The 12500-nt window shown below is 42.6% G+C and overlaps 1 protein-coding gene across 1 annotated transcript in view; it reads right to left on the reverse strand.

The window, feature by feature from the left end:
- lama2 (laminin, alpha 2) overlaps positions 1-12500 on the reverse strand; it is a 118329-nt gene that overhangs the window by 15144 nt on the left and 90685 nt on the right. Inside the window, exons 40-55 of the mRNA XM_025057060.1 lie at positions 11988-12150; positions 10069-10147; positions 9847-9978; positions 9103-9219; positions 8854-9014; positions 8425-8563; positions 7447-7549; positions 7089-7205; positions 6469-6651; positions 5754-5759; positions 4924-5078; positions 4675-4818; positions 1946-2079; positions 740-899; positions 505-629; positions 63-225 (exon numbers count right to left, since the gene is read on the reverse strand). Coding sequence (XP_024912828.1) covers positions 63-225; positions 505-629; positions 740-899; positions 1946-2079; positions 4675-4818; positions 4924-5078; positions 5754-5759; positions 6469-6651; positions 7089-7205; positions 7447-7549; positions 8425-8563; positions 8854-9014; positions 9103-9219; positions 9847-9978; positions 10069-10147; positions 11988-12150 — 2081 coding nt within the window. The remainder of the gene's footprint in view (positions 1-62; positions 226-504; positions 630-739; positions 900-1945; positions 2080-4674; positions 4819-4923; positions 5079-5753; positions 5760-6468; positions 6652-7088; positions 7206-7446; positions 7550-8424; positions 8564-8853; positions 9015-9102; positions 9220-9846; positions 9979-10068; positions 10148-11987; positions 12151-12500) is intronic.

Below are 12500 nucleotides of genomic sequence, written 5' to 3' on the forward strand. Positions count from 1 at the left end.
ATATTTATATATATATATATATGTTACTGACATGTTTAAATACAGTCACAGACACTACACACCATATCTTCAGTGGCCAAATACATGAGCAGAGCCTCAGAGGAGAAGGTGCGGAACTTAAAGGTGATGGTGGAAACGTTGGGGTTCCATCTGGTGGGTCGTCCCACGGCAGCGTAACCTTCACCGTCCAGCTGGACTGTCCCTTCACTGTCTGACCTCTGGGGGCTGCAAAGAGACAAACAATATTTATTTCTCATTTATTTTTGAACTTGAAAAATATATAGAGAGTTCGCAACACGATTCTCCAGGGTTTCATCTTGTTACTGTCTGTATTTTCAACACCCTCTATATATTATATTCACCTAAATACTGTTACAATCAGTTCCCAAAGAATTAAAAATCTCCAAGACAATGTTTTATTCAAGAGGTATTAATTATAGCATTCAAACTTCAGTGTTTACTGCATCCTAAAATGTCTTTGAGAGACATGTCACAGTGACGTACCTGACAACACAGCCCTTACAGTCTCCCTGCCTCTCTCTGTAGTTCCACAGACCAATGGGTTTACCATCCAGGAAGGTCTCGCCCATGCAGCCTGTGAAGGTTGACGTTCTCACAGCATCTGCTTTCTAAAAAAACAAAAAAAAAAAAAACAAACAAACATCAAGGAGGAAACAATAATAAGTCAGGGAACGACAGACTGTTGACGTTCTAAACAAAGCCAGAGGAGGACGGATACCTTGACAGTTCCCACTATTCCTCCTACGAACAGGTAGGCGTTCTGGTCCACGTCCAGGATAGTGTAGGTCGTGGGTGAGTTGGCGCTCGCCGGGGTCGGCATCATACCAGCCATGGTGCCTTCCAGGGGATATACTGATATGGTTCCGTTCAAGCCGTTCCTGCAGACAGAGGGGATTGATATTGTTTGTTTTGTTTTGACTTCTGTGCAATTCCTGGAAAACATCGACGCCGACTCCAGGAGTTTGACGTACTACGAACAGCCTCTAATTAACTGTAGGTGATGATGAATGACAGGAACACCACGAGGAACCCCTGAGCTGCGTGATGAGATTAATCTCCCACCTCGGAGTTTGTTTTCGGAGCAGTATTTCTGCTCTGTTTCTGCAGGGGGAACATTTTCAAGACTGATAGTCCGTGTGATCCCACAGGAAAACACCGGTGGGAATTCTCTGCCAGGGAAGCGTGTGCTGCAGGTGTGATGTCGACTTGGTGTGAACAGGCCTCGTGTCGGATCCTCTATAAAGCACCGTGTCAGCTTCTCACTGAGGGAAAGTGAAAGTGCTAGATTACACTGTATCTGTGTAATGATGTGCCACAGGCTGAGGGGGCGCCACACTCGAGATTTCCCATGTGAAGCTCTGTGGACGGGATGGATCTGGATGATGTCCTCAGGTTGTTATTTTGGTTTATGGTTTCTATTTAAATGAAGGGTACAGTGAGAGACGTGTACAGGCTGTCAGTACTACAGTACTGCAGTACTACTCCCTGACAGTGATGCTTCCTGACCAACACTGCACAGAAAGTTTTCAAACAACTGAAAATTGACGAGAAGTTTTTGAGGTGGGAGATGAGTTCTTCAACATGAATCATCACAGATTCACATTTATGCTTTGGTTTTCTATACTTATATACTTATAAATATACTTTAATAAATATCAATAATGTGTTTTTAAAAAAAATAAATGTATTATTGTAGTTTTTGTTCAGAGAAACTAAAACACGACTCGTGTAAAAAAAAGTCAAAACAAGCAAAATATTTACTTTATATTCACTCTTGACTCGTGCAAAAAAAACGTAACTTTAAAAAAAAGTCAAAACGAGCAAAATATTTACTTTATATTCACTCTCCAAAATATTATATTTATATAATATTTGTGAAATACACATTCACCAGGTGCGTCTGTGAAGTAGTACATGAACTCACCGAGACGCCTCTATTCGGTGCCAGCTCCCGTCGTGGATGGTCACATGGGGGTACTCCACCCGGCCGACCCCTGACCCCACGTCCCACAGGAAATTCACCTTCCCTTTACGCATCTCCAAGGCCAGGAAATCAACCTGAGACACAGAGAGGACAAACACGTCATCATGTCTACAAAAGACGTGGACAGAGGGGGCGCCACTGGACACAGACAAACAGAACCAGGACAGATGGAGAGACACTGGATCAGAAGTAGAGGACGAGGTCACGGTCGATGACAGATACTGTGTACAGCCACAGAGAGGCGCTCCGTGTGAGGATGGATTTTAATTTTTGATTTACTTTATTACTAAATAAATATTTACAAGTAAAGCCGTATATATTTCCTTCTTATATGTATTATATAGATTGAAGTTTTGACTCTTGCTAATGCTGATCCAAAAAGTTTCTAAAATTATTTCTTTTTTTTTGTGTGTGAGCAGTGACAACCAGATCCTTTCAGATCTCAAACATTCCTCTCCGCTCTCCCTCTAACGTCCGTCGGCCGCCGTCACCTTTGTTCCCGCGCTGATGAAAGCTCAGAGTTACGCAACACTACAGTCACAGCGACGCTGAGTCCAAACGACGTGGAGCGTCGGAGTCTCAGTCAGGAGGGAGAGTTGGCGAATAACAAAGGAGGAGAAGTCATTTCACGCCGGCCATTGTCACGGTACAAAGACGGAGGATTTGTCCATCTGTCTCCGTCAGTGGACGGTGATGAACGACTCGCAGTTTTTACGAAGGAGCCGAGAAGAATTAATAAGAGAATTCTGAGCATATGTTCTCCCTTTGATTCTCTCTCTCCACACACACACAGACACACAAATCAAAGACTATTAGGACGTTCCCTATTAAAGGCACACACACACACACACACACACACACAGGTTGACACACACTTGTCTCGACTCTCCAGGGTAATAGTGATTATTTATGAGTACACATCACAGGGCAGCGTCGTTTATATTCAACCAGCGTTACACAATTATTGACACACACACACACAAAGATCCAGTGTGTGTATAATTTGTTTAATATAGCAGTAATTAATACTTCTTGACACGTATTCAATAACGGCCTCATAAATAATACGCTGGTGTTTAAAAGGGACTGCCTTTAATTTCACGGTGTGTGTTTATGCAGATACGTGTGTGTGTGTGTGTGTGTGTGTGTGTGTGTGTCCTAGCGTCAATTACCAAGTTTATGTTGCTATCTGCTTTAGCCTGATTTCCCTTGAGAAATCACAGTCTTCAACAAGCAGGCGTGTGTGTCTGTGTGTGTGTGTGTGTGTGTGTGTGTGTGTGTGTGTCGTCACTCTAATGGTGAAGAACTCAGAGTGAGTAGTAATGATATGTATGTCGTTTTGTGGTAATTAAAAAAAACCCCGTAATTATTTATAATACATCAAATGTATAAGAAATATATCAGTATCAATCGCAAATACTTCACTCAAATACTTCACTCAAAAATCACTTTGACCTTGTTTTTTTTTTTTAAAACAAGAAAAAAAAAAACCACAACTCTATAAAACGAAGGCAACTTCATCACAGGTCCCCTGTAATACAGCACAACTAGAACGAGTGTGTGTGTGTGTGTGTTGCATTTATCATACTTAGAAACGCCCCTGACACACACACACACACTCGTTCTAGTTGTGCTGTATTACAGGGGACCTGTGATGAAGTTGCCTTCGTTTTATAGAGTTGTTTTTTTTTTTTGTTTTTTTTTTTTAAAACAAGAAAAAAAAAAACCACAACTCTATAAAACCAAGGCAACTTCATCACAGGTCCCCTGTAATACAGCACAACTAGAACGAGTGTGTGTGTGGGTGTGTCAGTGGCTTTTCTAAGTATGATAAATGCAACACACACACACACACTCGTTCTAGTTGTGCTGTATTACAGGGGACCTGTGATGAAGTTGCCTTCGTTTTATAGAGTTGTTTTTTTTTTTTTGTTTTTTTTTTTTAAAACAAGAAAAAAAAAAACCACAACTCTATAAAACGAAGGCAACTTCATCACAGGTCCCCTGTAATACAGCACAACTAGAACGAGTGTGTGTGTGTGTGTGTCAGTGGCTTTTCTAAGTATGATAAATGCAACACACACACACGCACACACAGCACTCGCTGAGGAGGGGGAATATGATTAATGTTTTAATACTAAACAACAGAAGTGTCAGACGACGGTTTGACGACCATGAACAGCAGAACTGTTTCCACCAGTTCAGTCTCAGCTCAGTGGAACATGTTAGCTCCGGAGAACACGAAGAGTTCTAATGAACAGGGATGAATTGTTGTTGTGAAAATGAACGGAGATAAAAAGTCTGAATGTTAGCTGCTGTTCTCTGATACACCAGATAATTGATGCTAACAAAGAGCTAACCACTCGAGGTTAGCTCAACTTCCTGCATCCAGATGTCAAACTGTTAAATGTTAATGTGGTTCCAGACACTGGATCAGGGGGTTTGACAATTACATTATTCTCTGCTTTTAAAAATGTGGGGCGCAGCTTCCCAGAGGGCACATAAGCGGGTTTACAAGCACCTCCTCATGTTAGCTAGGTGGCTAACGAAACAGGACAATGACGTTTTTTTAAGTTGAAAATTAATTTTCTTATGGTAAAATAGTATGTATACATTTTCTACTGTGGACGTGTGACTGAAGTATATCCGTGTACACCGTGTGTACTCACATATTTGGCCGAGCCCAGGTAGAAGAGCAGGTTATCAGGTGTGGTGGTTTTCACGTGAAGGACGATGGTGTTGTACCGACCCTTCCTGATCTCAGGTCTGTAACTACGGAGACAGTCGCCGCCCGACGACACGGAAACTTTGATCTGGAAGAATGACGATCATCAGAATTAAAGAAAGAAAGAAGAAGAAAAAACTTTGGGTGTTCTACTTTACTACAGCTGCGGTCATGGGTCTGCGGCCGGGTTTACCGAGTTGGCCTGTTTCCTGGCTTGGTTGATCAGCTCCTTGATCTGAGAGATGTTCCGCTTCAAATTGTCCTGCAGCTTTTTGATTGGCTGCAGCTTCTCCAGCAGCCTATCGGCCTCATCCTCCAGATCTTTGACTTTAGCTCCAGCAGCGTGGACTGAGAGCAGAGAGAGGAATAAAGTACAGCAGCAGAGACGCAGAACGGCAACAACGGCTCCGTAGCATTAATGCCATACAGTATGTAAGGGCAGGTAGAGAGCGGGTGAGGAGAGTGGGGGGGTGAGGAGGGGGAGGGATGTAAGCAGCAGCAAAGATCATCGAGACCAGAGGAGAAACAGAGGCAGAATGAAGTGGATGGGCAGAGGCAACAAGAGACAATCCATTAGTGCAGCTCAGCGCTGGAGGAAACGTTTCCTACGTGATTCACTATTAGAAATAAAAAAAAAAGGTTCAGAAACTGGATGAGACAGAAGTGAAGACAAAAACAGAGAGATGTTTTTTTTTACTCCCATGCTCTCATGCTCCAGCCGGGCAGAGCAGGAAGAGAAGGCGTTATTAGAAGCCATTACTGTTTACTGTGATGATATGGAAGGTGGTGATGAGAAGAATGTGTGGTGCTCCAACACTGGTGTTGAACTCAGAGAACAGAACTTTGTTTGTGTGTAATTATTTCATCTGATTTCACCAAAGGCTGCTGCTGCTGAATGTGCACAAACGACATCACGTGATGTGCTAATTACAACGCAGCATTGGTGCACCACTGATGGGAGAGAGAGGGAGAGAGAGGGAGAGAGGGAGGGTAGAGGTGAGGAGGTGAGTGAAGTATACATACTGATGGCTGTGGGGACCGAGGAGAGAGAGAGAGACAGAGAGGAGACGGATCAGGTTTGGATTTGGAGTTACTGTCACTGAACAGACGACTGTCGACTGCTTCACTACAGACATGGAGGTCAATCAGCGCCACACTGATTATGATGATCATTAGACTGGAGATCACAGTTACACAGCAGTCATTATCGTGATGTTGGTTACGATCTAAACCCCCGGGGAGGGCATGGGGGGGGGCATGGGGGGTGTGTCAAACTCAAATTCACACTGGGCCGAAATTAAAAACTGGGCTGAAGTCGAGGGACAAACTTTATAATTATTGATAAATCGATGGCAATTGTTCAAATTTTCCCCTCATTCCAAATATGTAATGTAATTTATTCACATGGAAAGAATTTTAGTTTTGAGTAAACATTAAATATGGAACAACTAAAGGTTAATATTAGAAATTAAATTTGGATTAAAACACACATCAGTGGTGTTTGTTTCTTATTTTGTCTCTTTATCTGATTATCTGGTGATTTGATTTTATGTTTCATTTGATATGATCTTGAGGCCCAAATATAATTACACTGCGGGCCAGATTAGGGACCCCGGGCCTGAGTTTGACACATGTGATCTAAATGGTTAAAGGATGAAACGAAAATTGGCAGAAATGTAAAAATCTGTCTAATCATTTTGACCATCTTTTCCTTTGTGTGATTAAAAAGGAACTTTACTGTTTTTCTCAGGGTCCTGGATCATCTGATTGGCTGCGTTCACCGTGTCCTCCAGCTCGCTGTAGTTCCGCTGTAAGCCGTGGATTCGCAGATTCAAATCCCCGAGTCGGTCCAGGACGTCGATGGCCGTGGCGTTAGCATCTGCGGCTACAGCCTTGGTGGCTGCTAGCTTAACTGAAGTGTCTGCAAAAAAGAGAATATTGTTTCTGTTTTAAACATAAAGTAATTAAGAGCCAAAGAGCTAAACCTTTTGGCAGGTTAAATAAAAATTAAATACTAATAAAATTAAGTAACACTAACATTGAGTTTGTTTTTTGTATCTTATATTTCAAAGACTAATGAATGAATTTTCTAAGCTAAAAAAAAGACTATCAAGTTAGCATGAATGTTCTTGCTTTTTTATAGCTTTTACTCCACAAACAAAACAAACAATTTCCCAAAGTCAGCCACTGACATCATCGTCTGATATAAAGTTTATAATCTGCAGGTACTGGTGTGTCAAACTGAGATTACCCCAGTATCTGACCTTTATGTGCACAATGGTATTGAACCACTTACACACACACACACACACACACACACACACACAGACTGCATGAAGCTGTAGGGTCACACGGTACCGTTGGGTAAAGCGTTGAGTGTTGCCATGGTTCCATTCACAGCTTTCAGCAGGTCTTTGCTTTTGTCCCTCGCAGCTTTGACTCTGCCCTTCAGCCCCGCAACGCTGTCTGCATTCTCTACACAAAATGAACACACGCGGAGTAAATGAGCGCCGCCGTTCGATCTGATGCCAAGGCAGCCAATGAAAAGCTTGGCCGAGTTGGGTATGGACGGAAAAAAAATGGATAATGACAAATAAAATCAACCTTTTCTCCAGTAACAACTAACAAATCCCTGCTTTCATCAGGGACAGAGAACACAATACAATACAATACAAAAAAGTCAACCTCTGACAGGAGAGAGTCAACTTCCTGTTACCTCTGACATCATTCTGCAGCTGTTTAGCTTGTTTCAGCAGCCTCTGGCTCTTCTGAAGAGCAGCTTGAGCTTCCTCCTTCACCGGGACCTCTGGACCCAAGGCCTTCACACACACACACACAGACACACACACACACACACAGCAGGGACATGTTTGTGTGGTTTACTAACTGAAGTGTGAGGTACATGTGTTTGAAGAATTATCAGCTGTTGTTTCTATTCTGTAGAGTTTCTTTTTGCAGCTAAAAGCCTCAGATCAGCTACGATGGAGCTGTCCGTGGTGCTGATTTGACTTTTGTTGCTTCTGTCTCCTTGGTCAGATATTTCTCCACAGTGTTATCAACTTGGTGAGGTATTTGTAGTAGTATTTGTTGGGTACTACAGTAGTTATCGCCCAGTTTCAAATGTGGACTCTGTTTTTACATTTAAATTCTCAGATTTTACACATATTTTTTAGGACTATAATTATTTGAAATAAAGATACAGGAATGGTATTTAAAAATACGTGATGAAATCTGGATGAAGGAATAAAAAAAGTAAATGACTTTCTAATTCAAAAGCAAAAGAACGAGGACTGAAAAATATGCTGCACAGACATGTTTGTGTGTGTGTGTGTGTGTGTGTGTGTGAGTGTGTGTGTGTGTGCTCACACACACACACACACACACACACACACACACACATGAAAGGTGAAGAAGGGTAACATGAAGGTAAAAACCAAGGACAGAGAAGAGCTTTGATCTCTGAGCCATGACTAATGGACAGAATGGGCTCACATTAATGCTGCTGCAACACACACACACACACTCACACACACACACACACACACACACACACACACACACTTTTTATTCTGATGCTATATTTAAATTAAATTACTTTACTGTATTTCATAGGAAAGTACATTTTACTTGTTGTGTTTTTGTACACACACACACACACACACACACACACACACACACACACACGTGTTCTCACCAGAGCCAGCGCCTCGCTCGCCCTCTGTCTGGCCAACTTTGCCTCTTTCTCTGCTTCATCCACGTTGGCTTTAATGTTACTGTAGGCCTTGAAGGCAGCAGTGGCGTTGAAGGACAGATTTTTGGCTTCTGCCAAAATACTGAAAAAAAAAAAAAAAAAACACCAAAAGGACAGAGGAGAAAAAAAGAGAAGTTGGATTTTGGTTCATGTTGGTGAAATGAATTTGTAAAGGACAAAGGAGAAAAAAAGAGAAGTTCTTGATCTTGGTTCATGTTGGTGAAATGAATTTGTGATCATTTTAGGATCTGGTTCAGGGTTTTAGTTTTTATGGATGAAGAAAATAAAAGTATAACTACAGTACTTGTAGTGTATTTGTAATCAGAGTACTGTAACATGTTACTTTTTGGTGGAGTGTCGGACAAGGCTCACCTGTCCAAAATGGCTGCAGATTGATTCAGCTGTTGGGCGTGCTCCTCAGCATCACGCACGTGATTGGTCAAACCCACGGTCAATCCCTGGGTCAGGTGACTGACTTTCTTGTCCAGCTGGTTATGAAGAGGACCCAGTTGATTGGTCATCTCCTCCAGGTCCTAACAGGAGAGACAAACACCACAGGTCACTGACAAAGAAACCACGGCGTCTGTGTTTTTCAACATGTCATTTTGGTGACGTTTCCACCTCCACTTCTTTGTTGATGTTGTCAGAGAGCTGGTTCGCTTCATCCAGCAGACGTTCTCCTTCTCCCAGAACCTCCTGCGCCTCCTTTTTGACCAGTCCTACAGCAGAACGCTTCCTCTGAAAGAAAAAACAAAAACAAAAAAAACAACAAAACTCATTAGGAATATAGAAATGAAGCTTCATTAACTACAGGCTGCTGGACCTCTGACACCCAGCGTCACTGCAGGTGTTGATTTGATTTACGTTATAAACACTACACAGGAGAAATTACTCTTTGCCTTTAACCCATCTGACAGACTGGGTTCACAGGAACTAAAGATCGCAGGTTCTAACGAGCTGGATGGCTGTTGTTTTAGGATTTTCTTTATTTCTCTGACGGCTCAGTTTTTTGAAAATGAAGAAAGGACCAAGTTCTGGTGATTAATGTGACGATGTCTGACTCTCTGGTGCGTTTCACTAAAGAAATGTCTGCAGGGCTGATGCCATACACGCAGAGATACAGTATTAGGAGAGAATGAAGACACAGTACTGCACATACAGTACACAGTACTGTAGGATTCTTCCTCCAGGCCATGCATAATATTCTCTGATAAATGCTTGTTGTTTTGCTGCCGCTGATGATGAATCATACGCAAAAGGCTTAGAGGGAGAAAAGGAAGTGTCTTTGGAATTAAAGGGACAACCGAGATGTTCCATTTCAGGGAGAAATCTCTGGTTTTTATCCCTGCTCTTCCACGTCCGTACCTCCAGGGCGGCCAGATTAGCCTGGTTCTGTTCAGCCAGCGACCCGGCCTGCCTGGTCTGTCCCTGCGCAGCGTGGAGCTGCTCCTCAGCCTCCTCCAGCTTCCCCTCGTGGTCCATGAGTTTCCCTTTTATCTTCAGAGGCAGATCAGGAAGCGTTAGGTTAATGTCATTCATTAGGAAACACAGAAGACTTAATGAGTGCAGATTAGAGCTTGTAATTACCTCAGCTTTCAGGTCTTCTGTGGCCTGATGGGGGTCGCCGAATAATCTTTTGACTTTCTGATACAGCTCCTCGGCGAGCCTGGGAGGACGACAGAAAGGGTTCGTTTTTTTTTTCACTTCTACATTTCTGTCATGTTTCTGTTGTGGCAGCTTTAAAAAGTAGGACAGTGGAATGAGTAAAGGCGCAGACGGGAACCGTTATTGTGATGCGTGACGGAGCCTGGGTTTGTGCAAAGACAATAATCACTTCATATGAGTGAATGTTGAAATGCAGGAATGAAATTGGTGATTTTCTTCTATTGACCCCTGAGGCTCTGTTAGATTAAATTGTAGAAGTTAAAAAAGAAAAAAAAAAAAACACATTTCAAATATGGCCCAACTAATGGCTCTGCGTTCGCATGTGATTGGACGGGAAGCTGAGGCAATATGTGCTAATGCACGCCACGGCATAACAGTGTGATAATAGGAGAAAGAATTTCCAGAAAATAAGTCTGTCTGCAGCCTAACCACTGCAGACAGACTGTGTGCATTCAGTTTAATTCAACAGTCCCAGAGGTCAGAGTTCAGACAGGACTGATGGGCAAAAAAAAAACAAAAAAAAAACAACAGTCAGTCAGTCAGCTGGAAGAGTGACATGAAAATATAACTTTTTTAAAATAATGAAATACAATCTAAAAAGTGTAATGTGGAAATTTAGCTTAAATGCTATCCTGATGCTATTCTTTTTTCTCACATTGGTATTAGTATTGAAATCAGTTTCCTAATCATATGTTCACCCTGCCGTCTCCTAATAAGCCTTGTTTTTCCACTTCAGCGTTGATCAAAACAACACGGATCTATAGTGTCCCCGGGTTGACATCACTCAGAGGACAATTTCTCACAGACTTGTGGGAATGTATGCGCAGTAATGAATGGATTTGATGAAACTTTAATGAACCCTGTGGGGACATCAACAGAGCAGGGGGTGAAAATGAACACGACTTGGTACGAAATCAAATAAGAGGCCCGTTCAAACCTCACTTACAGACGGCTTTTTTTAGGAAGGTATAGCTAACAGATGACACATGATGGGGGAAAAAAAAGTCGAATTTGCTTTGAGTAAAACTACAGAAAACAGTGTCAGACGCGTTCTTCTGGCTTCTGTCGTTACTTTTGTTTTTCCGCCTCAGCTCTGGATTAAACCTCACCTCAGGCTGGAGTCGAATAATAAACCACAGACTGACGCACGTGTCCTTCAGCAGCAGCGACCGTGGCCGTTTTTCTCTGCTCCGCCTCCACACCTCCCTGCCCGTCTGTCTGTCTGTCTGTCAGAGTCTCTCCTCCACCTCCGTGACTTCTCTCACACCGCAGCACGTCCGTGCTCTTTGTATCGTCTTTGTGTCTTTTGTTCCTCCACTTTTGGCCCTGGCGGCAAAACTTTTAATCAACTCATCGACCTCGTCAATATTTACGGCTCAGAGACAGAGGGTGAGACGGAGGTGGAGGAGGAGGAGGAGGAGCCAGGAGGGTTGATTACTAATTTGTTTGATAACTAACTAAGTCTTAAGAGGAACAATAGGTGAGAGGAACAAAGTGGGAAAAAACACATCGTGTTCTGGGGGAAAAAAACTGCAGCTCCAGCATCGTGACTCAGTCAACAACAACAACAACAACGACAACAACAACGACGACAAAGACCGGAGACAAAAGGAGAGGCAGGGAATTAAAGAAGAACTAAGTTACTGTCAACCTCAGACAGTTGATGAGTTTTTTCCCAACATTCCATGTTGGTGGAGGATCAGCTCACAGCACAGTTTTACATTTGAAATTTCTAAACAAATGTTATCAAATACATTTTTGTATATATGTAAATATGTCTATGAGAAGTATTTAGAAAAAACAGAAGACGTGTGTGTGTGTGTGTGTGTGTGCGTCCGTACTCCAGCTCCTCCTCGGCGATGCCCTTCTTCCCCCCCAGCTGTCGTTGTCTCATCTCAGCCAGCATGGCCTGGATCTCCTGCTTCATTTGGTTCAGGCTTTTGTCTGGAGCTCCATCTCTGCGTGAGAGGGTCTGGTTCAACTCCGCTGCCTTCAGCTGCAGCTCTGCACACACAGCGTTTACAGACGAGGGTTTAAGGACTGCATTCAAGTCTACCAGAAATGTGACTCTAGATGCAGTACCAGTGCTGGCCACTGAAGGCAGAAGTCTGGCTTTAACAGAAACTATTTAAAATCAGTCAAGCTTTTCCACTGTGTCTCCTAAATTAACATGATTATTATGATGATTCACACACACACACATATTCAGTATATAGTGTGCCTACAGGCCAGCACTGGTACTACATCTAGTTACATTTCTGCCTTGCTTTTGTGGCTAAAAAACCTACTAAAAGACTTTTCCAAAAATAATGACAAAATATTCATGTAACAGGATTATTTACCAGGTTGTGTTG

This window comes from Cynoglossus semilaevis, chromosome 7 (genome assembly GCF_000523025.1).
Source record: "Cynoglossus semilaevis isolate Cse_v1.0 chromosome 7, Cse_v1.0, whole genome shotgun sequence".
NCBI classification, from domain to species: domain Eukaryota; kingdom Metazoa; phylum Chordata; class Actinopteri; order Pleuronectiformes; family Cynoglossidae; genus Cynoglossus; species Cynoglossus semilaevis.